Below are 26611 nucleotides of genomic sequence, written 5' to 3' on the forward strand. Positions count from 1 at the left end.
TGTTGCCCAGAAGCACCAGCTCTGCACTGCTGTCTCCGTCCACCCTGGGCTTGTGAACCTGATCCAAGTACAGGCTGTGCTGCTGGGACTCAGGGCGAGTGTCCATCTTGACGGCCTTGACCCCTGAAGTAGGCTTAGCTTCCTTGTCCCACCCCCTGCCTTTTGGCTTACCACCTCCTGTGTGACCTGCAGGTCATCTGGCTTCACTCAGTCTCAGATCCTTACTTGTAACATTATTAAGAACAGTGTTGCAGCTGGGTGCAGTGGCTCATGCCTGTAATCCCAACACTCTGGAAGGCCAAGGTGGGTGGATCACCTGAGGTCAGGAGTTCGAGATCAGCCTGTCCAACATGGGGAAACCCTGTCTCTACTACAAATACAAAAATTGACCAGACGTGTTGGCACACTCCTGTAATCCCAGCTACTCGGGAGGCTGAGGCAGGAGAATCACTTGAACCTGGGAGGCTGCAGTTGCAGTGAGCCAAGATCATACCATTGCACTCCAGCCTGGGTGACAGAGTGAGACTCAGTCTCAAGAAAACAAAAAACAGCATTTCACACACATACACACAAACAAGGTACTGAAGAACAAAACAAAATAAAACCTAAAAAAGAAAAAAAAAACAATACCAGTAGATTTCTCATGGCTTAGCTGTGCAGATTAAGTGAAATAACTATTGTAAGGCACCTCATAGGTGCTCATAAATGGTAGTTCTTACTGTTATGTATTATTATTAATAACATTCTAAAGTGTTACCAGGGGTCCTGATCCAGACTCCAAGAGAGGGTTCTTGTATCTCGTGCAAGAAAGAATTCAGGGCAAGTCTGTAAAGTGGAAGCAAGTTTATTAAGAAAGTAGACAAATAAAAGAATGGCTACTCCATAGAACAGCCCCAAAGGCTGCTGGTTGCCCATTTTATGGTTCTTGATTACATGCTAAACAAAGGGTGGATTATTCGTGCCTCCCCTTTTTAGACCATATAGTGTAACTTCCTGACGTTGCCATGGTATTTGTAAACTGTCATGGTGCGGTGGGAGTGTCACAGTGAGGAGGACCAGAGATCACTCTTGTTGCCATCTTGGTTTTAGTGGGTTTCAGCTGGCTTCTTGACAGCAAGCTGTTTTATCAGAAAGGTCTTTTTTTTTTGAGACTGAGTCTCGCTCTGTTGCCCAGGCTGGAGTGCAGTGGTGCGATCTCGGCTCACTGCAAGCTCCGCCTCCCGGGTTCGCGCCATTCTCCTGCCTCAGCCTCCCGAGTAGCTGGGACTACAGGCGCCCGCCACCACGTCCGGCTAATTTTTTTGTATTTTTAGTAGAGATGGGATTTCACCGTGTTAGCCAGGATGGTCCCAATCTCCTGACCTCGTGATCCACCCGCCTCAGCCTCCTAAAGTGCTGGGATTACAGGCATGAGCCACTGTGCCCAGTTATCACCAAGGTCTTTATGACCTGTATCTGTGCTGACCTCCTGTCTCATCCTGTGACTTAGAATGCCTCACCTTCTGGGAATGCAACACAGTAGGTTTTAGCCTCGTTCTACCCAGATCCTATTTAAGATGGAGTTGCTCTGGTTCAAATGCCTCTGATAAAAGTATTAAGATGTATTAATACTCTAAGTAATGTATTTAGGGCTGTGAGCATTCCTCTAGGAGCTGATATACGGACCTGAAGATGATATGATTTAGCAGAAAAAGTGTGGCCTTTGGAAATTTGAACACACACCCATGCTCAGATCCTGGCTCCTCAGGGTATAAAATGTGTGATTGGGGAAATAAATTACCCTGTAAATCTCACTTTCCTTGCCTGCGATGGGAGGGCAGGTTGGTAATAATAATAGTATTAGTGTGAATCACATGCAAATGTGTGTGCGTGTGTGTGTAGCTGGGTTTGACTTATAAAAATGACAATTTCATGTGGCTCACTCTTTAATGCCTATCTCACAGGGTTGCTTATTAGAATGGAAAATAATGTATGGGAAGTGCCCAGCACAGAGCTTGTACTGCAGTCAGGTCACCTAGGAAGCTATTGCAGCAATTCAGGTGAGAAATGCTGAGACGATTAAGGGACTGTAAGACGTGTTCAGATGCAGAAATGTCAATTTGGTGATTGGGTGGGGGTGAGTGATGAGGGAGAAGGTGATCTCAGATCTCTGGCTTGGGAGTATGGATGGATGGTGGTAATGTTTACTGTTAGAGGGAACACAGGAGGGGTAGAGTTGAGAGAAAAGACAATGAGCTTAGTTTTGGACGTGTCAAATTTGACATATCTAATTGTATGAGTCTGGAGCCTAAGAGAGGTACGCTCCAGAGATAGAGTGGGGAGTTATCTGCTTTTGAGGCATACTTTAACTGAAGTCCAGGAAGTGATTGGCATCACCCAGGAGTAGCGTTTGAAGAAATGTCACCTGTGATCCTGGATACAACATGACAGCATTGAACCAAATGAGACAGACGCGGGTTTGCATAAGCATTTGCTGAGTCCACCTCCATTAAGACTCTTCCAGTGCTAGCTGGGGACATAGTGGGCAAGAGAATCGACGGATGAGGGAAATACTGCCCCTGCCTTCAAGGAGTAAGCAGCGTAGTTAACTCTGCCACTTTTTTGTAGGGTCTTGGAATATGGAGAGAAACCTCTAGTTACAAAGCCTAGAAATGAAAATTCTGGGTCGGGTACAGTGGCTCATGCCCATAATCCCAGCACTTTGGGAGGGTGAGGCAGGAGGACTGCTTGAGCCCAGGAGTTTGAGAACAGCCTGGGCAACATAGCAAGACCCTGTCTCTGCAAAAACAATAAACAAACAAATACATAAGTCAATGAAAATGCTATTGCCTGTCTTGTAGGATTAGATCTCATGTATACATATTGACGTGCCTAGTGCACTGCCTGGCACTGATCAATACTGCAATTGCTCAATACTGCTAGTTTAGCCAAAAGAGCACTGTAAGGGAGGGCACTTTGTTTGAGTGTTGCAAAATAAGACATTCATATTCTTGCATTAAAAAAAAATTTAGGCTGGGCGCGGTGCGGTGGCTCACACCTGTAATCCCAGCACTTTGGGAGGTCAAGGCGGGCGGATTACTTGAGGTCAGGAGTTTGAGACCAGCCTGACCAACATAGTGAAACCCCGTCTCTACTGAAATACAAAACTTAGCCGGGTGTGGTGGCGGGTGCCTGTAATCCCAGCTACTTGGGAGGCTGAGGCACGAGAATCGCTTGAACCCGGGAGGCGGAGGTTGTGGTGAGCCGAGATTGCGCTATTGCACTCCAGCCTGGGTGACAGAGCGAGACTTTGTCTCAAAAAAAATAAATAAATAAAAAATAAAAAGTTTAGTGTGTAAATTATGGTGGACTGCAAGGGACATAGGACTGTGGTGTGGGGAAGGAGGAAAAGCTGGGCCCAGTGATCTGAAGCGCCTGTGACTATAACCAGTTGTATACACTCGGAAGTGAGCTGAAGATTATTTAGCTAGTTCATTAGCAGGAAATCCTCACTATTGGAAAAACGATTTTAGCTGCAAGGGGAGCTTACTCAGCAGCGGAGTGTTATGTTCCAGGCAGGCTCAGCTGTGATGCCTTCTGGGCTCTCAGTAGGAGACTTGGGGAAGGAGAATGAGGCTGTGGGCCAGGGAGATGAGGCAGGCTGTGGGCTGGACTCTGATGGGGTGGCCCCCAGGAGTTGGGAAATGAGAGGCTGACACCCAGGCGGACCCAGGGAACAGCCGAGTCTCAGGAGACGGGTCCCAGCCACCCATGGGCGAGCACTGGAGGAGAGGATAGGCAGACGCTGAGACTCTGGCCAAGTAGGTTGGGATGAGCCTCACCTGGGAATCTGATCACTTAGGAGGATGATCAGGAAACCAAGGCAGCCTAATACAGATAAAATGAAATGCTAATAATAGTACTGTGAGAGGGAGTAAGTAGCTTGACCAAGGTCCTATAGCTAGGAAGGGGCTGAGCTGAGATCTGAACCCAGGGCAGCCTGACTCCGAAGCCCACGTCCTCTCTGCAGCTGCTGCTCGCAGACATCCAGTACGAGGACTCGGAGGAGATAAAGGGAAGCTGCAGTCTGAGGACCCCCACGTGCGCCAGGGTCACCCAGGGCCCTTAGGAAGCTAGGCTTTAGGCCAAGCAAGTCGGGCTTAGAACCCATGTGGTAGGGGAATTAGGTGGGGCTGGACAGAGGCTGGCTGGAACTGCACTGTGGGGAAGGAGCGGGGAGGCCAGGCAGGGCTGACTCACCAGGCTGTGTCCTCACTTCCCTCAGCTCCAGCAGTTAGGGGCAGGGTGTGAGAAGGGACCCGAGAGGAAGATGGACAGTCTCACAGTGTGACTGGGACCTTCCTATTAAACAGGTTTCAGTGTCCCAGGTGTGTTCTAGGGAGGTTTATGGTTGCTCACAAATGATGGGTAGATATGGCTCACAGAAGGCTGCTGTTCTCCAAAAGCAGGGTCCATTAAGTTGCACTGGCAGCAGGCTGGCATTGGGGTAAAGCAGGTGGAGAGGCTGTTTCTTGCCCCTCGAGTTTTCTGAGCAGAAGCACCAGCTGCCTTGAGCAGCTGTGTGATGCTATGTCCACCTCCACAGTGAACTTGAGAACATCTTCAAAGAAAGGGCAGCGTGGCCCGGAACTGACCTAGCTAGATGACTGTAGATTTCTCACTGGACGCTCTGGGCCTCAATTTCCTCATTCTCCATAGAGTGGAGAGTTGGCGATTACATAAAGTAGTATCTTTGCAGAGCATCAAAATTTATAATAGCAGCAAACAAATGTATTCAGAACAAGAATGAGAGAGAGTACTTATTCCAAGTTTTCTTCTGAAAGATTTCTTCAGATGCCTAAATTAATTATGATAGAAACAGCTTAAGGTTGAATATCAGAAGATTTAATGTATTATTTAGGTTGGTGCAAAAGTAATCGTGGTTTTCACCTACTTTCAATGGCGAAACTTCTATTACTTTTGCACCAACCTAATAGTTCTGGTTCTGCTACTAGCTGTGTGGCCTTGGGCAAGTCTCCTTGCCCCTTGGCCTCAGTTTCTTTGTTTATAGTGTGTGTGTGTGTGTGTGCTCGCATGTGTGTACTCATGTGTGCATGTGTGTGTGTCTCTGTGTGTGTGTAGTGATGATTCCTTCCTGGGCCTCAAAGTCATGAAGATATGGGGAAGCTCAATATGGAGAAGGACTTTGGGAAGGAAAAGATGTTTGTATAGAGGGTTGCAGGCCAGGAAATGATTCTTAGAGGGAACTTCCCAAGGGACCATAGATGATGGGCGGGGCTTTACAGGCAAAAAGGGGCAGGAGGCCGGTGGAGGTCCAGGGAAAGCCGGTGTAAAGGCAACGAGGTGAGACAGAGGACAGGAGGGAAGGGCAGGAAGCGAGACTGCCAGGGTGCGTTGGTGCTGGCTGCCAAGGAAGGGAGGATCATCCAGGCCATGTGAGGAATGCATGCAAGGGGTCAGCCCCAACTCCTTGGGGTTAATTGATGCCATCGCTCCAGTAAACTCAGGGTAATCATCAGTGATAAGCCGAACAGGGTTGCTTTCTTTGCTGCTTAGATTTTCTTAACTGGAACTCTTCAAAAGTCAGGGAGTGGTGAAAATGTTTGACCGCACAGTGGCAGGCACTACTTCTCATGGGCCCGTGGTTTCCGCACTCACCACGGAGCTGAGAGGTCTGTTCGGATACCTGTGCTCCAGTTCAAGGTATGCCCCATCTGAGTTTAGAGTCTGAGTCTCATCTCTGTCAGACAGCAGCTCTTATTCTTTCTAAGCCTGGGAGACTTGCTGTATCAGAATTAATCATCTGTAGGAGATAACGGACAACCTGGCCTGGTTCCGATGAACAGTAAAGGGCTTGTGGAATATTATAAAGTCCTAAATTAGCTCTGTCTGGAGTCGTGCAAATAATACTCATTTGATGAGGTGAATTCCTCCTCTCCTTGTCCCCACTTTCCTTCAATAAGACCTGCTCCTCTCCCTGTAGTCCCTAAATCTGTACCATCACCCCTCCCCATATTGCTGAAGCCCCAAACCGTGAGCTTACCCATGACCCTTTCGTCTCTCCCTTTTCACATCCATCCAGTCACCATGTGCCCTGATTCTACCTCTTCTCTCAGCTCCCTATTTCAACCCCACTGTCCCTGCCCCAGCGCAGGTCTTCGGAATTTTGATAGTCTCGGGACCTTCCTAAACCTGGCTTTATTCCTTCCAAACTATCTTCTTCCTGGGTGCTCTGGTGATGTGTGGATGCATGTACCTCGTCAGTTGAAACTCCATCCTTCGCCTGCAGATCCAGTATAAATGCAAGATGTTTTGGGGCCTGTTCTGCCCATTCCAGCCTCTGGCCAGGTGCCCTCTTCTTCCTCTCCATCCTATCTCTGCGTAATCTGGCCCATTGTGAGGGCCTCGGCCATCCTCAGGGGCCTGATGACCCCAGATCTCTCTCCCAAGCTCCAGATACATTTCCCAGGGACCACAAACCTCTCCAGGTGTGCGCCCTCCAGGGTCCTCTGCCCAGCTGATCATCTTCCCACTGCCTGCCCCAGCCTTTCCTCCTCCCCTTGTATTTCATGTGACTACCTAGACATAGGGGAATTATCCTTTATGTTCCTGTCTCCCTCTCCCATTCACCCAGTTTTGTTGATTTTAGCTCCAAAATATTTCCTAAACCTCTCTCCTTCCCTCTGACTCCACTGCAGCCTCAGTTTGGGCTTTTCCTCTCTGCCCCAGACCATCCACCCACTTGGGTACATTTTCTATGTGATAGCCTGAGGCATCTTCACGTAGTACACATCTAATTAAGTTGCTTTCTTCTTAAAACCTTTCAGGGAGTCCCCATCGTTTTAGGACATTGCTCAAACTCCCTAAAGCAACATTCGAGGGCCTTCCCTATGAGGCCTTACCTCCTAGCTAGGCCCGATCTTCCTCCATCCCCTTTCTTCTCATACATCCCTCATTTATTCTGGCATGGGCTCTGGAATCCGCCTGGGTTCAAATCCTGGCTTTGTGACCTATTGGCTGTGTAATCTTTGACAAGTTACTTGACATCTCTGGGCCTCCCTCTCCCTATCTGTAAAATAGGATTGTCGTGAGGATTAAGTGAGATAATACCTCCAAAGTGCTTAGAACAGTGCCTGACCCATAGGAAGGCCTCAGCAAGTGTATGCTAATGCCATTACTATTATCGGTGGTGGTGGTGGGATCTGGCCCCTGCCTATCTCACTAGTGGGATTTCCATTGCACACCCCCTCCACCTCCTTTATGTTCTCCAGCCATCAGAATTATCTGCAGTTTCCCCGAAGTGTCCTGCCTGTTCCTGCATTCATAACCCCCCACTGAAGCAGCACATCATCTGCTCGAGTCCTTCCTTTCTGCCTCACTGCTCTTTCTCCCATTCTGCCCCAACAGGCCATTCTTGCCCTTTCCATCTGGCCCTAGGTAACCTCACTGCAGACTGCCTTCCATCTTAACTGGACTCAGAAATTGCCTTGAACATTGAGGTAGGAATTTGCCCTGGGTACCAGGCTCATGTCCCTGAGGCTGGCAGGGGCTGGTCCTGCCTCCTGTCTGGCATGCACTGTGTGACATTGATTTTGTCTACCAGAGGCTTGTTTTTGCCTGAGATCTGTAGCGTGTGCCTGTGACATCAAAGGTCTGAGTTGCTAAGATTGGATGCAAATCCACCTGAGTGACAAAGGAGTGCCCTAACTGGTTTTGACTTCTTCAGTATTGCAGACACAGTATTTCTTCAGAAATTGGCCTCTTACCTGCCCCTCATTGCTAATAATGTTTTGTGGCTTGATATTCTAGTTGCTGAATTTCTCCCTCCAAACATTTTAGCTTGCTTCCTCCAAATGCCCTGCTGATTTCCTCAAATGCCTCATAAATCTCAGATCCAAATCTCCTCCTCTTATAGATCATCGCAATGTGCTGATCCAAACAGCACAGCAGGAACTCTCCGGTGTGATGAATGCCACTTGTGTGTTTGTAACGCGGCCTTCAACTGTGGTGATGTCAAGATAAATCACGGTTCAGCACTTGCTTGCTGGCGGAAGCCAGGGACCTTTGTCTGACCCATTTATTTTATAGGTGACTACAACAAAGCCCAGAAAGTTAGGGGACTTTCTCGAGGTCACACAGTCAGAAACAATTGGGACTAAAATCCAGATTTTTTTGTTTTTCACTGTAGTACTATTTCTAGCTTACCAAAAGCTGTGGCTTAAAAAAATTGAAAATTAATTTTAAAATTTTGGTAAAATATACCCAAGATTTACCAGATTAACCATTTTTGAATGAACGTGGTATGTACGTTAAGTGTACCGTGGCATTAAGTACGTTCACATTTTTGTACAACCATCATCCATCTCCAGAATTTTTTTCATGTTGCAAAACTGAAACTCTATACCCATTAATCATTAACTCTCCATTCTCTCCCACCCCAGCCCTGGAAAACACCATTGTAATTTCTGCCTCTATGAATATGACTGCTCTAGGTACCTCATATAAGTGCACTCTTACAGTATTTTTCTTTTTGGGTCTAGTTGATTTCGCTTAGCATAGTATCCTCAGGATACATCCATTTTGTGCCATGTGTGAGTTTCATTTGTAGTGGTGTTTCTTTAAGACCATTTTAATATCTTAGTAGAGTATCTTACTGCTCAGTAGTGTTGGAATTTTGAACGGGGTGACTTTCCCAGTAGCGTTTTCTAAATGTCCACTAGGGGACAGTAAAAACCACATAAATTTTTCAATAGGCCCGAGGAGTGCCTGGAAATTAGGCCACTACCTCCTCTGCGTATCTCTTTCAGCCATCCGTGTATACAGTTACAAGGTAATGGATTTCAGGTCCAACAGCGGGTTTGGATAAAACTAGAGATACCATCAGTTGTAGCATAAGTGCAAGTCTTCCTCACACTCCAGCCAACACCAGTGCAGAATACTTCATTCAATATATTGGTTTCAGATGGTATTTTTATTTAATTCACTTAATCCAGTGATTCTCAGACAGAGTGCTCGTCAGAATCACCTGCGGTGATTTTTCCAAAATACACATGCCCAGGTCTCATCTCAGATTGATTAAGTCAGAATTGCTGAGGCTGGGGCCCAGGTATATCGATGAGATTTCCATTCTGGTCCATGACTTCTTTTTAAGAGCCAACGTGTTACTTTTTAACTTTAATAGCTGCTGGGAAAGGGTCATTCTTAAATAAACCTCAGAGGAGAGTGAATATGAATTTTGAAAAATGTTTCTCTTTTTACGGTAGCAGTGGTGGAAGGGTCTGGTGGCTATGGGAACCACGTTCTGAACAATTGTGAGGGTTTCCTATAGATCACACCTGGGCTTTAACAAGCAAAGAACCCAGACAGAAGATGTGAAACTGGGGCAGTCTGGCCAACTCAGGATCTACAGATATAGTTCCTGGATGGCCATACTCAGGGTCAAAATCTTTTAGGGTGAGGCCAGAGCACAGACCTCAGTACTGTCTGATACATTAGGAGGATCTTTCCTTCAGTAATAAGAGGAACAAGAGATCTTCAGTTTTATCTTAGAGGTAAAACTTGAGGTGGGGTAAGGAGACCTCAGTTCTCATCCTGACCATACTACTGGCCAGTTGTGGGACCCAGGGGAAGTCATGTCACCACTCTGAGCCTCAGTTTCCCCCTTGACTTTTGAGAGTACTGGATGATGTTGATCTCTGAGGATTCTTCTAGTTCTAAAAAATTCAATGATTCTATGAGTATTAATAATCTTGATTTGTATGGCACTATTCTGGCAAAGAGCAGAAGAAGTATTCAGGAATCCAATGAGTGACGGAGACTATTGACCAGGTAGTTTAATTTATTTAAGGCATACACATGGAATTCAAAGGAGAAAATATTGCTCTGGATAATATATTGAACCGTTAGTGTCTTTGGCATAGCAAAAGCTTTCCAGAGGGAAAAATTTCCTATCAGTGCAAACTTGACATTTTTCACTTCCTGATCCATAACTACCATTTGTCCAGCACACTTATATTTACTGTAAAGGGCCAAGTGTACGAATGCTTTGGTTGAATATTAAATAACTACATAAACGTCAAGGTCACAGTTGCAAGAAAGCCTCAGTGGAAGGCCCTGGGAGGCTTGCATTGATCTCTTGTGAAGTTCCATTCTGGGATCCTGCTGACAAGGGGAAACAATTGATGTGGACCATTGTTAAGGCTTTAAGTGTTTCTCCATTGTTAAAGATCTTTTACAAGCCTGGAAAAACTGATAGTGCCCAAGGAATTGGCAAAAGCTTCATTTAGAAATATAGGCTGGTCAAAGAGATAAGTACAAGCCAGAGTGCAGATGTCCTGGGTTGGGCTTACACAGCAAAGGCGGAGGGCTGAAAGGAGTCCCTCACTGGGGCACCCACCAACTCAGCCTGCCGGGCACTGCCCTCAGATTTCAGAGGGGAACTTTCACACCAGAAGCTGCAGAGAGCGTGGCTCCTCTTTCAAATCCACCCTTACATTTCCTCCAGCTTCTCTCTGCTTGTGAAAACCTCCTCTCCTGCCATTTCAGTCCATCCGCTCTCCATAGCTGCAGGAAGCACCTCACCAGCATCCGGGGTAATGGAGCGAGGATGAATTATGCAGATCCACAGGTCCAGACCGACTATCTGGACTGGTCTAGTGCCCGGATAGTTAATTATGTGAGTGTTCCACTGACCTGGAGGTGGGAGGAGAGCAAATACTGTGGACGACGGGATCTGGTTTCAAAAAGATCTCAACGGACGGAAGGATTGGTCAGGTCTACCAGATGAGCTTTAGAAGGGATGTAAACATAAAACAAACATTTCCTGTGCACTAGCTCGGCTCCATGTTTGGTATTGCACTTGGCCCTTTGTACGTTTTAGTTTATTTCATCCTTACAATGACCCAGTGAAGGTAGGTGTCTATATCCCCATTTTTAAAGTGAGGAAACCAAGACATGGTAGGATAGAGAAAGGTCCAAGGGCTTCAGTCATCAATCTAGATTCCGATCCCAATTCTGCCCCTATGTTAGCTGGCAAGTCACTTCATCTTCTAAAAAGAGTGACAGCCAGGCTTTGAACTTTTTTTTTTTTTTTGAGACAGAGTCACGTTCTGTCGCCCAGGCTGGAGTGCAGTGGCCAGATCTCAGCTCACTGCAAGCTCCGCCTCCCGGGTTTATGCCATTCTCCTGCCTCAGCCTCCCGAGTAGCTGGGACTACAGGTGCCCACCACCACGCCCGGCTAATTTTTTTTTTTTTTTTTTTTTGTATTTTTAGTAGAGACGCGGTTTCACCATGTTCGCCAGGATGGTCTCGATCTCCTGACCGCATGATCCGCCCATCTCAGCCTCCCAAAGTGCTGGGATTACAGGCTTGAGCCACAGCGCCCGGCCTGAACTGTCTTTTATTTCTCAGGTTCTAGATGCTTAGTCTCTTGCATTTATGAATGCATTTAATCCTCAAAACAACCTTACTCCTATTTCACAGATGGAAATGGTGTAGATAACTTAAGTCACTTGTCCAAGGCTGCAGGGTAAGGAGCAGGGCCAGTGTCTGAGCCCAGGCCATCTGACTCCAACACCCATGGCCTTAGCATCTGCTGTGCCCTCTCTGTTCCCGACATAAAAAGGCACAACCATATTTTCTGTGAGGGTTAGATGAGCTAATTAGGTAATCGCCTGATATAGTGCCTGGCATTTCACAGGTGCTCATAAATAATATTAGCTCACCATCATTATCATTCTCAGCCCTATTATTAGTCATATGACCTGTTCAAAGTGTAGCTAATAACTGGCAAAGCAGGATTTGAACCCAAGTCTTATGACTGCCAATCCACTACACTCTCCACCTCGCTCTGGAGCACAAGACTGGGGACAATCCTGATGTCACTATCTCAGTACTTGGTGCAGTGTAGTCTCCACGGAAGATGCTCAGCCCCTGCTCAGATCGGCAGGGATCATCTTGTCACTTATTCACCACACATTTGCTAAGGCCCCGCTCTGTGTTAGGGATCCAGAGGGAAAAGAATATAATGTCTGCCATCCTTTTCTCCCCCTCCAGGTTCGAATGGTGAAAGACGATGACCCCTCCTGGAAGCCCACTTTTATCGTGAAACCTGATGGTGGTTGTCAGGGTGACGGAATCTACCTCATTAAAGACCCCAGTGACATCCGCCTGGCAGGGACCCTCCAGAGCAGGCCGGCGGTGGTCCAGGAGTACATCTGCAAACCTCTCCTTATCGACAAGCTCAAGTTTGATATTCGTCTGTATGTCTTACTCAAGTCCTTAGACCCCTTAGAGATTTATATAGCCAAAGACGGACTCTCTAGGTTTTGTACCGAGCCATATCAGGAGCCCACCTCCAAAAACCTGCACCACATCTTTATGCACTTAACCAACTATTCACTGAACATCCACAGCGGCAACTTCGTCCATTCGGACAGTGCTAGCACCGGCAGCAAAAGGACTTTTTCCAGCATCCTTTGTAGACTGTCTTCCAAAGGCGTTGACATCAAGAAGGTCTGGTCTGACATCATCTCCCTGGTGATTAAGACGGTCATCGCGCTGACTCCAGAGCTCAAAGTCTTCTACCAGTCAGACATCCCCACGGGGCGGCCGGGCCCCACATGCTTCCAGGTAACCATTGCCAGTTCCCAGCCTGCGTTTCCAGCCTTAACCGGCCTCAAGAGGGCTCTCTGGCTTCGTGTGGGATGAGTGATCAGGGTGGGATGGCCAGAGGATGGGACAGGGTTGGTGGTGCTCTGGGCTTGGGTGTTAAACCTGGGCCCAACTTCCAGCTTTCTGTTTGCTCGCCATGTGATTTGGGGCAAGCTACTTCCCTTCTGTTACTTGTAAAATGAAATGAAGAATACCTACCTTAAAAGGTTCTTGTAAGAATTAAATGAGATAACGTATGTAAAGCAGAGTTTTACATTCATTCATTTACTCATTCATTCATTCACTTGCTCATTCAACAGCTTTTGCCATACGCTTAGAAGGGGTCCGGCATTGTCCTGGGTTCTGTTGAGACAGTAAGTCAGGGCCCTGCTTGCTGATGCATAGAGTCTGTTGTGAGAGACGTATAATTTAAAAAGCAATGATTATGAAGGGTTATAAGTGCTAGAGTAGAAAAGGAAACGTCTGAGGTGCTGAGATTGTGAGGCCACGTAACATTCTCTGGGCGGGAGTGGCGTGGTCAGAGAAGGCTTCCCAGAAGAAATGGCAGTCGAACTGGAACCTGGAGCGAGAGTTAGATGAAGCAGGAGAAACTGGGTAGGGGTGGGGGAGGCAAAGCGTTCCAGGTAGAAACGTGCTGAAGCCAGAGAGGTGAATGGGAAGCAGGAGGCACTGGAAGAGGTTGAGTATGGTTGCTGGGTGGGGTTTAAGGCAGAGATGTAGGGGGAGATGAGGAAAGGTGAGGTGGGAGAGGAAGGTAGGGGCTGTGTCGAGAGCCTTGGTATTGCCGGGGGTGGAGGGTGCAGTCCCTGGATACTTTTAAGCAGGGGAAAGATGCACTCAGATTTGCATGTTACAAAGAACAGTGTGTCTACAGGGTAAAGAACACACTGAGACAAGGCCAGAAGTTGGGAGGTCCCTAGGAGACAGTTGCTTTCACACAAGTGGGAGAGGACACTGGTTTGGACTGGGAAGGTTGTGGTGCAGATAGGGGGAATAGACAGATCTGGGTGACAGGGAAGGAACTAGAGGGGCTCAGTTTGGTAACTGGATGAGGCTGGAGAGAGAGGAGAGATGGTGGCAGTGAGGGCAGGGAGGAAACGAGGCTGATGTGCAGGTGGCTTGGGTACTTGCATGGATGGATAGAGGCCCCTGGAAGAGGACCAGGCTGTTGGGGGAAGGTTGGGAGTTGGACTTAAAGTGCCTATGTGACATCCAAGTGGAGAGATTGAGGGGACAATTGGATATTTGGAGCTTGGAGTTCAGGAGACAGAGGTCTGGGTCGGGGACGGAGATGGGAACTCGTCAGCAAATGGTGACCAAAGAGGGTGACGAGAGGACTGAGAAGACACCTGTGGGCATCATCATTTCACTAAGGGACAGGCAGGGGAGGGGGAGGGAGCCAGGAAAGGAGGCCAAGAAGCAGTGTCTTGAGATAGAATAAATATCAGGAGAGAAGGAGCCCGAGTGGCAAGGAGGAGGTGCTCAGGGAAGCAGGCAGGGATAGCGCGTCAAATGCTGCTGAGATGCCGGGCAAGACCAGCCCTGAAACTGTCCACTCCACTCATAAGGAGTTGACTGGAGAATTGTCTTCAGCAGAGCGATGGAGCCAGGGCCAGAGTCTGGTGGACTCAGCCAGAATGTGGGAGGGAAGGAAATGAGGAATGAGGCTGGAACATTCTTACAGGCCATTTAGCTGTGACAGTGCGGGGTGGGCAGACATGGTGTCCATACACTCCATAGGTACACACTTTCCTGCCCCCAGATCAGTCAGTGAGGGGAGGAGAAGAGAAGAGGAGGAACTTCTGGCACCCTCTCCATCTAATCCTTAAAGTCATTTTGTAGCACTCGATATATATGAAAAAAGAATACATGAAACATACTTGTAAGCCATGAAGCCAAACAACAAAATGATTATCTCAAACCCTCCTCCCAACCCAAGATCTCCAGCCAGTATGTTTCACCCCCATACCATGTCCCTGCCCAGCTCTGGGATAGACATTACCCTGAATTTTATGTTTATTATTTCCTTGCTTTTGAAAATACTTTTATTAGGTATGAATGTATCCCTAAATAATATATTGTTTTGTTTTGCTTGTTTTTGAGTTTTATAAAAATGCTATTATAAAGTATGGAGTCTTCTGCAACATTCTTTTCCACTACACATAAGGTTTCAAAGGTCCACCCATGCTGGTGGGGGTCGTGGATACTGTCTCATTTGCACTGTTGTAGATTCCATTGTGAATATGCACAGTTTATTATCAGTTCTTCTGTCGAGGAACATTTGGGTTATTTCCAGTCTACAGCAGGCAGGTGACAGGTCTCTTGGGACAAGAAGTGAGAAGGGAGGGAGTGGGGCAGTGTCTCTAGTGGATGGGACATTCATTCAACAACAGAAGAGGAGGCTGGTCCCAAAGTGCAGCCCCAAACCCAGAGAGGACACCCCAGGGGCTGGGCACCAGTCAGCAGGATTTCCAGGCAGGCTGGAGGGGAATTTTTGGAGGGGAATTCAGGCCATGATCAGTACCAGGAAGGGGTAATTGCCATCCAGAAATCTGTCCCGAGAAACTGGACCCCTGGCCTTTGGTTCCCAGGGAGGATGGACAGCTCGGCCATCAGGTAGGAGGCTTAAAACATTAGAAAGGAGAAAAGGGCAGAACTTAGAGGTAGGACCAGAGAAAACAAGTCCCGACCTAAGCCATCAAAAAGTTAGGGTCAAGGAGATAAGTTGCAACGTGGACATGTCCAGGGGTCATCCCGGGGGACCATGTGGTCGGATCTGTTTGACAATGACAGCTATTCCAGGAGTATCATGTGGGCCCGGCATGCAGAGCCAGGCCGCAGAGCCCTGGTTTGGACCAAGTGGCAGGGTGGAGGGCAAGGCTGGTTGTTTTGCTGCTTGTCTTGCTGTGGACAGGCACATGGGTTAGCCATCAGTAGGGCCCAAGCTGTGGGGAGCTGGTGGAGGGGGCAGACAGGGAGGGAGCTGCTGGTTTGGACAGATCATGTCTGCAAATGGAACCACAGCCTTGGGACTGTTTCCCACTGCTTGACCACACTAAATGCTTCCAGGCCTGGGCGAGAGGAGGAGCACAGGGGGAGGCCAGGCTCAAGGAAGCGCTCTTCCTCTTTCCAGCTCTGCGGGCTTGGGCGTGTTTCTTCACCACTCCGAGCCTCTGCATCTTTCTCTGTAAATCACCTACGCTCACTTCCCTGCCTGCCTCTTATTGTGAAGTAATGTGGGTGACAACACTTCGACAGGGTATAAGGTATTAGATATTTGGAATTTGTCTTACCATACATTTCAGATTCCGAGTCATTAAGGGAGAAAATGGTATCCTTTTCTCCTTGGAGCCCTCTCTTACTTTATTCTTATCACTTGTAAGAGCACTTTTCAGTTTGGGTCTCACATACCTGAGCTGACTTGGAACCTAGAGATTTAGGGATCTGGTTAGGTTCTGCCATTGACTTGCTGTGTGTTCTTGTGTATAAGTCACTTAACTTCTCTGCGCCTCATCTTCCTTGCCTGCCTCACCGGGTTGTTGTCAAATTCCAATATGATAAAGATATGATAAAGATTTTCAAGCTGTAATGTTCTGTGCAGATAGAACACATGACTTCTTTGCCATACAGCCCCTCTCGCTTGTTGCCTGGGCTTGACCCAGATTGCAGCATTCCAGAACGTAAACTCTAGCCAAAGAAATCACATTTATCTTAAACTTATGACGGTGACCCCTTTCCAGTCATAGCCACAATAACGACTTGGGAAATTGTGATGGCCCAGAGCAGTTGCGGGCACTGCTCAGGCTGTGGGCAGGTTTCCTGTAATCTGCTGCTAAGGAACGTGGCTTCCCTGTCATTCCCAGCCTGTCCCCTGTCATTGCCTAGGTAACTCCCAGCAACATATCCTCATGTCAGTCTTCTTGAGGGCACCAGTGTGCACTGGCTTGTACAGCAAGGTCTGTCTCAGTGTAGATGAATCATATGGCAGAAATAACACACGCGGAGGAAAGGCTTCCAGCTCAGCTTTCAAGAACGTTCAGTTCCATTGCTTGGTCTGTATCTTCTTCTAGCTCCCTGTATCTAATTCTCTCCTTGGCCCATGATCCTTTCCCTTAGATGCCTGAAGGAGATGCTGTTCCTAAATCCTAAGATGTTTTTCCTCTTTATTCTTTGTTCTTTTTGACCTCCTCCTTACCCTTCAGCCCAGTTACCCCAAGGGAAGAAGGCCAAGGAACAATGCAGCAAGTGGTCAAGGGCTTGGATTTGGTATTTAGACGGCCTGGGTTTGAGCTAACCCTGGCACCTGTAGCTGGTCTTCTTGGCAAGTTAACAATTCTTAGCCTCAGCTTCCTTATCTGCAGTTACAGACCATATTTGTACCTCCCTCTCAGAATTATTGTAAGTGCAAATAAGAGCAAACTAGGAAGAATATTTAGCACAGCACCTAGCACATAGGAAGCACTTAATAAATGACAGTTTTACGATTATTCCATTGTTTGTTATCTGTAACCACAACAGCTCTCAAATTTGTCTATGACGAAGTCCCTTAAAATTATAAGAAACCATGAAATATTCACATTTTAAACTTAACGGGAACACGAGCATTCCAAGGAGCATAGTTTGAAAACCATTTCCTTAGCCTGGCATTTGTCACCCCCGACCCCGGCCCCAATCTAGCTTCCCTGTACCCTCCCTGAGCCCTGCAGTCTTGAAAAACAGATCCAATTGCTGTCTTGGACATAATTTGTGCTTTCCTATTGCTGCCTTTTGGTTCTCTTCTGTCTTGGCTGACCTGGCACGCTCTCTCCCATTCTTGCTGTTTCTTGAACTTCAATGCCTTCTAAAGTGCTATTCAAGCCCCACCTCCTAGATAAAGCCTTCCTCCAAAAACCACTTCTGATATTTCAGCTTTTTCTTCCTTTGGACTTTAACACATTCCCTGAGCACCCACTGAGAAAAGCCCTGAGCTAGTATGGGCGTGTGGTTATGGATAAGACAAGGTCCCTGCTCCAAGGGGGTGCAGAGTGTAGTGGGGAGAGCTGACTCATGAGAACTCCAGTCCCTTGTAAAAAAATGCTATGAGAGGGTCCATGTGGGATGCTGGGAGAGCCCAGAAAAGGGAGTCGTTAACTTTGCCTAACCCTGTCAGGGAAGGCTTCCCCGAGGAGGAGATGCTTAAACTGGAGCATAAAGCATGAATAAGGGTTTGCCAAGAGGAATATGATAAAAGCATACACTCCCAGTTTTTCTCCTATGTCCCTGGCTCTTGCTTCTCAGCCTCTTCTTCTGGACCTGTCAGTGTTGGAGAGTCTCAGGGCTCCATCCTTGGAAAGGTGTCCGCCTATTGGCAATCACTCCTAAATGATCCCATGTAGCCTCCATGGCTTTAAGCACCAGTTCTGTGCTATTGGTGCCCACAGCTGTATTTCCAGTCCTGACCTTTCCTTGAGCTCCAGACTGGTATATCCCAGTGTCCACTTTAATTTTCTACTTGGATAGTTAATAGCCATCAAACACTGAACATGTCCAAAGTCAAGCTCTTGACTTCCCTCCCAAACCTACTCTCTATTGTCTTTACTGTTTCAGTAAACAAGTGCCATTCAGTCAGTCACTCAGTCCAAAAGCCTGAGACATCCTTCTTTTCTGTGTTTCCCTCCTTCATACATCCAATCCATAAGCAACTCTTACAAATATCCTTTAAAATATTCCCAAATGCAACCACTTCTAACCAACTCCACTGTTGCCATCCCAGTCTAGGCAGCCATCACCTCATACTTGAATGGCTGCCATAGCCACCTTTGCTGCCTATAGCCTATTTTTCTTACTGTAGCCAAGGAGATGCTTTGAAACGCAAGCTGGATTCAGTTACTTTCCTCACTGAAACCCTCCAATGGCTTTTTCATTGTACTTACACTCCTAGCTCCTTCTCATGGTCTACAAGATGCAGTACCATCTGCCCCATGTCTATCTGACCTCATCTTCTGCCCCTCTGCCTCTCGCTCTCTCATTGCTGTTCTTCAGAAGTGGCCTTTGTTCTTGCTGTTCCCTCTGCCTGGAATGCTCTTCCCCAGCTATTCAAACATGACTTATTCTTTTTATTTTTTTGAGATGGAGTTTCACTCTTGTTGACACAGGCTGGAGTGCAATGGCACCATCTCAGCTCACTGCAACCTCCGCTTCCTGGGTTCAAGCGATTCTCCTCCCTCAGCCTCCCAAGTAGCTGGGATTACAGCTACCTGCCACCATGCCCACCTAATTTTTTAAAATATTAGTAGAGACAGGGTTTCACCATGTTGGTGAGGCTGGTCTCGAACTCCTGACCTCAGGCAATCCACCCACCTCGGCCTCCCAAAGTGCTGGGATTACAGGTGTGAGCCATCATGCCCAGCCCAAAAATGACTTATTCTCTCACTTTATTCAGCCCCTGTCCATATGTCACCTCCCTGAGACTTTTGCTTCTGGTGATGAGGGAGTAACAAAGACTAAATGTAACCTTCTGCAAACAACTAGACTATCAGAAATATATATGAATACGTACATGAAAGAAGCATTTTCAGACTTTAGACCACAGATAACTCAGCACTGTGATCTCTGAGAAAAGGGGGAAAAAACCAAGGTGAGTCTTATGGTTGCCTGAGCTTTTCGTCTGGGGGCAATTTTTGGAATATGGACACAGAGGAGGTGAACCTAAACAGCGTCCAGTGACCTCACTGAGTTGAGGAGATGAAGATTGAAGTTTGGGAAGGCTAAGGTGGCTGGAAGTTGTGGGGCAGAATTATAGAAAGGAAGGAGCTAAGCAGGAAAAGAGCTCCAGAAAGCTGCATGGGATCTCAGTGGGTCTCTGCTGAGTCCTAGGCTGTGCATGCATGGAGGGTTAATCCACAAAACTGGACAAAGAATAATTGGGGGACTGATAAGCTGAACCATTTCCAGGGCTCACAGAGGGCAGAGAGGCATTCGAGCACTGAAAAGTTGGAGTGAAGAGTCTTTGGTGATGGCTGGGAGCATGCAATGGAGTCTCCAAAGAAGTTCTGCCTTAATGGGGAGGGTTAAATCTTCCCTGGGATGAAGATTACTCTAGATCCATCCTATTCACCATAAGCAAAAGGCTTTGAAGGCATCAGTCTGATTTGCAAATAACTGACTGCCAAAACAAAGCCCAGCACTTTAAAAGGAAGACAAAGTCCAGACTCTCAGCATTGAAATATCACAGTGTCCGGCATTCAATTACAAAAAATCTCTAAACATTCCACAAAACAGGAAAAGGTAACCTTTACCAATGGGGGAATCATTTAAGAGAAACAGATCCAAAACTATCAGAAATGATGAAACTAGCAGGAAAAGGATACTAAAACAGCTGTTATAACTATATACAGAAATTTTAAGGAACATATAAGCTTAGTAAAGAGAGAAATGGAAGCTAGTGAAAAGAGCCAAATGAAACTTCTATAACAGAAAATATAATCTCTGAGGTGAAAATATCACTGGATGTGATTAACAGCAAATTAGACGCTGAAGTAGAAATCATCAGTGAACTTGAAGACATAGCAATAGAAAGTGTCCAAAAATAGAGAAAAATGACAAGGAAAAAAAGAACAGACTCTCAGTGGACTATGATCCAACATCAGGTGGTCTAACATGTGTAATTGAAGTCCCAGGGCAGAAGAGAGAGGGAATATAAAAAAACTTTTGAAGAAATAATGGCCCAAATTTTCCAGATTTGAAAAAAATCTATCAACCCACCATCTAAGAAGCTCAAAACATTCCAAGTAAAATACACACACACACTCCCCCCCACATTATAATCACACTATTGGAAAATCAGTGATGATCAGAAAATCTTAAAAGCAGTCAGAAAGAAAAGATACACTATGTTCAGAAGAACAAAGAATAACCACAATGTTCTCATCAGAAACTGTTCTGGCCAGAGACAATGGAATGACAAGTGTCTCCTCTTTAAAAAGGCCCCCCTGGCTCTCCTAGGTGGATCACCAAATGCTCCCCTCCACCCACTGTATCACACTCTGTGCTCTTACCTCGCTCTCATTATTGACTTGCTTGTGGTATCTCTTCCCTCTAAAACATAAGCTACAAGGGGGTAGGAGTTTTGTCTTATCACTGCTTTATGCTCAGTGCCAAGAACAGTGCCTGGTATCTAGTAGTGCCCAATAAATAATTGATAAAGTAAGTAATGCCTTCAGGCAGAAAAGTATGAGGGCAGAGAGCAGTAAAGCATCCTTGAACTACTAATGTTTCAGCACAATGAGAGCCCAAGATGTGTAGTAGTAGCAAGTGGGAGGAGATAAAGCTGGAGTGTTGACAGATGTCAGGCCATAGAGCAATTTGTAGGACATGCTGTGGGACTTGTGCTTCATTTTGTAGACAGGGATTTTACGCAGAGGAGTGTTAATAGTCTATTTGCACTTCAGAAAAATGGCTCTGGCAGCCCCTTGTGTCAGATGAATTAGAGGGGCGAGTTTGAGAGCAGAGGAAAGGCGAGAGATGGCATAGACTTGCGGAGAGTAGAAGCAGAGGGAATGGGCCAGGTCTAGAAAGTTTTTTAGAAGGTAGAGTATGCAGGTGTTAGTGACCAGCTAGTTGTAAGGGATGAAGAGGAAAGTTTTCACTTGTGCGATTGGGTGGATAAGGAATACAGAAAGCAAAGGAGATTTTAGAAAAATACGGTGTATTCGTTACCTATTGCTGTGTAGCAAATTACCCCAAACCTTAGGAGCTTAAAACAACAAATATATCCACTGTCTTGCAGTATACGTGGGTCAGGAATTTATGCTTAGCTGATTGCTTTTGGCTCAAAGTCTCTCGCAAGGCTGCAACCCACATGTTGGCCAGGACTGCAGTCACCTCAGAACTTAACTGGGGAAAGCTCCTCCTCCAAGCCCACTCCTATGCCTGTTGGCAGGTCTCAGGTACCCCCTGACTGTTGGCTGGAGAAATCAGTACCTTGTCACCTGGGCATCTCCATGGGACAGCTCACGACAATATGGCAACTGGCCTCCCTCCGAGTGAGTGAGCAAGAGAGTGAGAGAAAGCACCCCAAGATAGAAGCCACAGTCTTTTTATAACCCAATATTAGAGGAGACATTTCATCATTTCTGCCCTATTCTGTTAGAAACAATTCACTGGGTGAGGTCATACCCCAGTGTGTGTGAGGGGGGATTACATAAAAGGAATGAATACCAGGAGGTAGGGATCATTGGGACCATCTTAGAAAGAGTTGACCACAGAGTGCATTTGGATACACTGAATTTGTGGACTCTAGGACCTCCCAGTTGGGGATACTCTGGATGCAGATGGAAGCATAGGTGTGGGGCTCAGGAATGAACCCCTGTTGTTGGGCTGTAGTTTGGAGCCTTCGCATAAATTTATAATTAATGGCTCAGGAATCTCCCCAACTTGATTTGAAGCTTCTAGAGGTCATGAATGAAGGACAGATACCTTTAAACCCCCCAGGGAGCCCCTCAAGTAGGAAGTTCTCAACACATAGGGGAGGCAGAATATCACATGGTTGAAAAGCTGTCTCTCCGTTTGACAATTCCTGCTCTGTTAGAGGGACTTGGAAAGAGGCTTTCCCATTTCTAAGCTGCATGTTCCTTGTCTGCACAAAGTGGATTTAAAAAAAAAAAAAAAGAAAGTACAGCTTTTTTTTTCTGGGAACCCCAGTATATCACATAGGTAAAAGGTAAAATTTGATCTGATCGGTTGGCCTCCCCCTTGTGACCCCAGAAAAGAACCCCAGTTTGAAAACCACTGGACCAAGTAAATACCTGATTTTCTGCCAACTGGGACATTCTGTGATTTTATGACAGGATAACTCTACATCTCTCCCAGTTATGTGATTCTCTTTATTAAGATCCATTGATGCTACATATTTTATTGGACTTTTGAAAAGAAAATCATGCATATTTCCTTGAACTTATTAAAAAATGTCATAAAGCTGACTCTCATTAAGCACTTTCTATGTATCAAGCACTATGCAAAAAATGTTATATTGCATTATCTTTATTTAATCTTTTCTCCCCTACTGGAGTCTAAGACTTTGTTTAGATCACTGTTGTATTTCCAGCAGCTAGAATAGTTCTTGCGACATAGAAAGCATTAAATAAATATCTTCTGGGCCGGACGCGGTGGCTCACGCGTGTAATCCCAGAACTTTGGGAGGACAAGGCAGTTGGATCACCTGAGGCCAGGAGTTTGAGACTAGCCTGGCCAACATGGTGAAACCCCGTCTCTACTAAAAATATAAAAATTACCTTGGCGTGGTGGCACGTGCCTGTAATCCCAGTTACTCGGGAGGCTGAGGCAGGAAAATCACTTGAACCTGGGAGGCAGAGGTTGCAGTGAGCTGAGATGGTGCTGTTGCACTCCAGCCTGGGCAACAAGAGAGAAACTCCGTCTCTAAATAAATAAATAAATAAATAAATAAATAAAATAAATTAAAAATAAAGACTTTCTGAATGGATGAACTAAGGTAAATAAGTACTATTCATAGTTCCATTTTATGGATGAGGAAACTTGGGCTTAGAGCTGCTAAGTAACTTGCCTGTAGTCACACAAGTTAAAAGCAGAATTAAAATATGAAATGAGCCCCTCTTGACTACAAAGCACACTAATGCCATTTCTTTTTGGTGGAATTGGCAGGAAACTGGAAAGAGATAGCATATATTGAGTACCTTCTATATGATGAGCATAGGCCTAGGTATTGCTTTTCACTGCCATTATCAACAACCCTGACAGATAGCTATTGTTATCCTCATTTTTCAAATGAGATCATGGAGGCTCAGAGTGGTGAGGCACCTTACCTAGAGTCATCTAGCTAGTGTAAGGGACTGAGCTGGGATTGGAGCCCAGGTCTTTCTGACTCCAAAGCATTCCTGTACAAGATCCAGCATATTCAAAAACATGCACTCAAGTTTAGGTTCTGGAAAATATCATGCCACTGGTGGGTAGAGATCAATAGGCCTGATGAGGCTTTACCACCCCTGCTCCAGCTCCCAGCATTCCCAGCTTTACATTCATGAAACCACTGGGCATTGAACTGGGAAGAGTCCACCAGGCTGAGAAAGTACAAAATATACCAAAAAATAAGAGTTGATGACTAAGGATGATAAACGTCGTCACCACAGCCTGCTGCTCTCTGTAGCCTCATCAACATCACATGTCTCAGACCAGGTCTGAAGTTAGACTGATGATGTCACCAGAGTCTCTAAAAGGGCTCATCACTCACATCCACTTGTCATGTATTATTAAGCAGATCTATAATACATGTAACATTTTCTACTGAATTTCCATTTCTTTCTTTTCATGACCAAGGAAAGAAAAATAGAGTGAGGATGACTTTTCCCAACTTTTCATCCTTATTGCCCTTCACTGAAAAATAACTTCATCTTGAATCACCTCCCAAAAATGGTCATTCAGGCTCTAATTTCATTAATAAGGATGGAGCTACAGTTTAATAATTATCATTTAACTAATGCATATTCTATGTAGACAAGTAAATGGATTTCCCTCATCTTTCCTCCCTAAATCCACAGAGAAGGGGAGTCTACAACCCTATCTTTTTCTTTTTTCTCTTTATTCTCCACATTACTTTTTGAGACTTGGGGTTCTATTAATTATGTTAGAAATTTTCTGCATTATCACTTCTGTAGCGATAACGAGAGTCCTCTGGAGAATCGAAAGTCCTTGTCGTCTAAATCAGAATCTCATTAGGGGCAGCGATCTCAAGGATGAGCAAAAGTTATCCAGATGAAGAGTTTTTTTAGGCAGAGAACAAAATGCTCATGAGTGGCTGGCCCCGATTGTAGGGCCTGTAAGGAATGGAAAGAAACCTGAGTGACTGGAAGACAAAGCTTCACCCAAGGCAGAGTGCTGGATGTAAGAGCAGGCGTGAAGCAAACAGTGTTGGAGAACTCCAACGGTGCAGGGCCCTGTGCTTAGAAGGGCTCTGAGCTTGATTTAACGTGCTGTGTTGTCACATCCTATTGTGAAACTGTTCATCCTTTTTGAACAGAGGGCCCTGCATTTTCATGTTGCACTAGGCCACATAAATTGTGTAGTCAGTCCTGCTTGGGTGTGAAAGCCAGCTCTGTCATTGATTAACTAGCTAGGCGGTCTCTGGGAAATCCACTGGCCTTCCTGAGATTCAGTTTCTGCTTCTGTAAAGCGGAGCACACAATCCTTTCTTCAAATACACTGTCATGAGGATTCAATGAGACTATGAATAATCAGTGCTTTGTATAGTAATGGGTGCCTGGTAGGTGCCTAATCAATATTCCTGTCTTCTTAACTAAGAGAGTGTATCTGAATCACCTGGGGAATTTGCTTTTTTTCAAAATACATTAACCTGGGTTCTGCTCTGAGCACTTCTGACTCTGTGGGGATGTGGTGGGGTTTTTTTGTTTATTTGTTTTTTGAGAGAGTCTTGCTCTGTCACCCAGGTTGGAGTGCAGTGGCACCATCTTGGCTCACTGCAACCTCCACCTCTTGGGTTCAAGCAGTTCTCCTGCTTCAGCCTTCCATGTAGCTGGGACTACAGGTTCACACCACGACACCCAGCTAATTTTTGTATTTTTAGTAGAAACGGTGTTTTGCCATGTTGGCGAGGCTGGTCTCAAACTCCTGACCTCAGGTGATCTGCCTGCCTCGGCCTCCCAAAGTGCTGGGATTACAGGCATGAGCCACCAAGCCCGGCCGATGTGGTGGTTTTTAACGAGGTCTTTATATGACACTGATGTATATCTCAGGTTTCCAAAAGCAGCCTTAGATTCTCAGAGAGCTAGCTAAGAAGCCAGAGAGAAGCAGAAGAAAAGGCAGAGGGAGAAATCGATGGACTACTACTCATCCTCAACATAAAAAACCTGTTAAAGAAGAAAGAGGTTATCAACTTAACAGCCCTTCAGATGACAAAGACAGTGCTGAAATGCACTGTGGGAACTCATCCCATTATCAAGGTTCCTATAAAATTTTCTGCTGCCCATTTGGTCTGACAAGTACCCCCAGAGGAAGAGGGGCTGTGGACAAGAGAAGCCAGGGTCAAGGCCAAGGTTGGGGACTGAGTTTGAACTTATTTTCAACTTAATGACCCTAATACCGTACTCAATAGAGACAGTAATTCTGAATTGTGTTTATCCTGCCCAGATTTTAGGCTTTGACATTCTTCTAATGAAAAATCTGAAGCCTATACTACTTGAAGTAAATGCAAATCCCAGTATGAGAATCGAACATGAGCATGAAGTAAGTATTTTGAGCATCTCATTGACTATGTTGCCATACAGCTGAATATTCCTACCCTCATGTTACTCACTTAACAAAACAAGATGGAACATTCTCAGATTTTCATAGCCAAATTCTATTCAAGTCAAACAATTTCAGTTTTGTTGCGTTCTGAACATAGACTGTTAATACAAGACCTCTCTGACCTATGGTCACTTCCCAGCATGCCGTTTTTCCAATTTTTAAGGTTTGGAAACTTAGAAGCAGCTGAGCCTTCCCATCAATTTTGACATGAACTAATTAGTTAGCCTCAGGAGATGAACTAATTGAAATTCTATGAATATGATTTAGTCATGTTGACATACTTGAATCACTAAGATAAATAGTACATTTAGCAGTGGTTATATTTTTCTCCCTCTCCCCCAAAAAATTCATTTAAAAAACTGGAAGGAAATACAGCAGATATCAATATTGGGTTTAGGGGGGATTATTTGGATTATTTTAGTTTTCTTAACCCCTTTCTATATTTCTTAATTTTCTGCAGTGAGCATGTATAATTCTGATAATTAGAAGAACATGGTGCTATTTTTCCTCTTCATGTATTTGGTTAATTTATAAAAGGAAATTGACATTCTTAAGGTAGTATAAAGGAAGTCTTTAAAAATTTTCTTCTATAGATTAGCATAAGCAAAATTTACCAGCATA

The 26611-nt window shown here is 45.7% G+C and overlaps 1 protein-coding gene across 1 annotated transcript in view; it reads left to right on the forward strand.

Moving 5' to 3' along the window:
• The window catches only part of TTLL11 (tubulin tyrosine ligase like 11), a 268572-nt gene that overhangs the window by 91188 nt on the left and 150773 nt on the right, over positions 1-26611 (forward strand). Inside the window, exons 4-5 of the mRNA XM_025359662.1 lie at positions 12056-12631; positions 25832-25927. Of these exons, the coding sequence (XP_025215447.1) occupies positions 12056-12631; positions 25832-25927 (672 nt within the window). The remainder of the gene's footprint in view (positions 1-12055; positions 12632-25831; positions 25928-26611) is intronic.

This window comes from Theropithecus gelada, chromosome 15, assembly GCF_003255815.1.
Source record: "Theropithecus gelada isolate Dixy chromosome 15, Tgel_1.0, whole genome shotgun sequence".
NCBI lineage: Eukaryota > Metazoa > Chordata > Mammalia > Primates > Cercopithecidae > Theropithecus > Theropithecus gelada.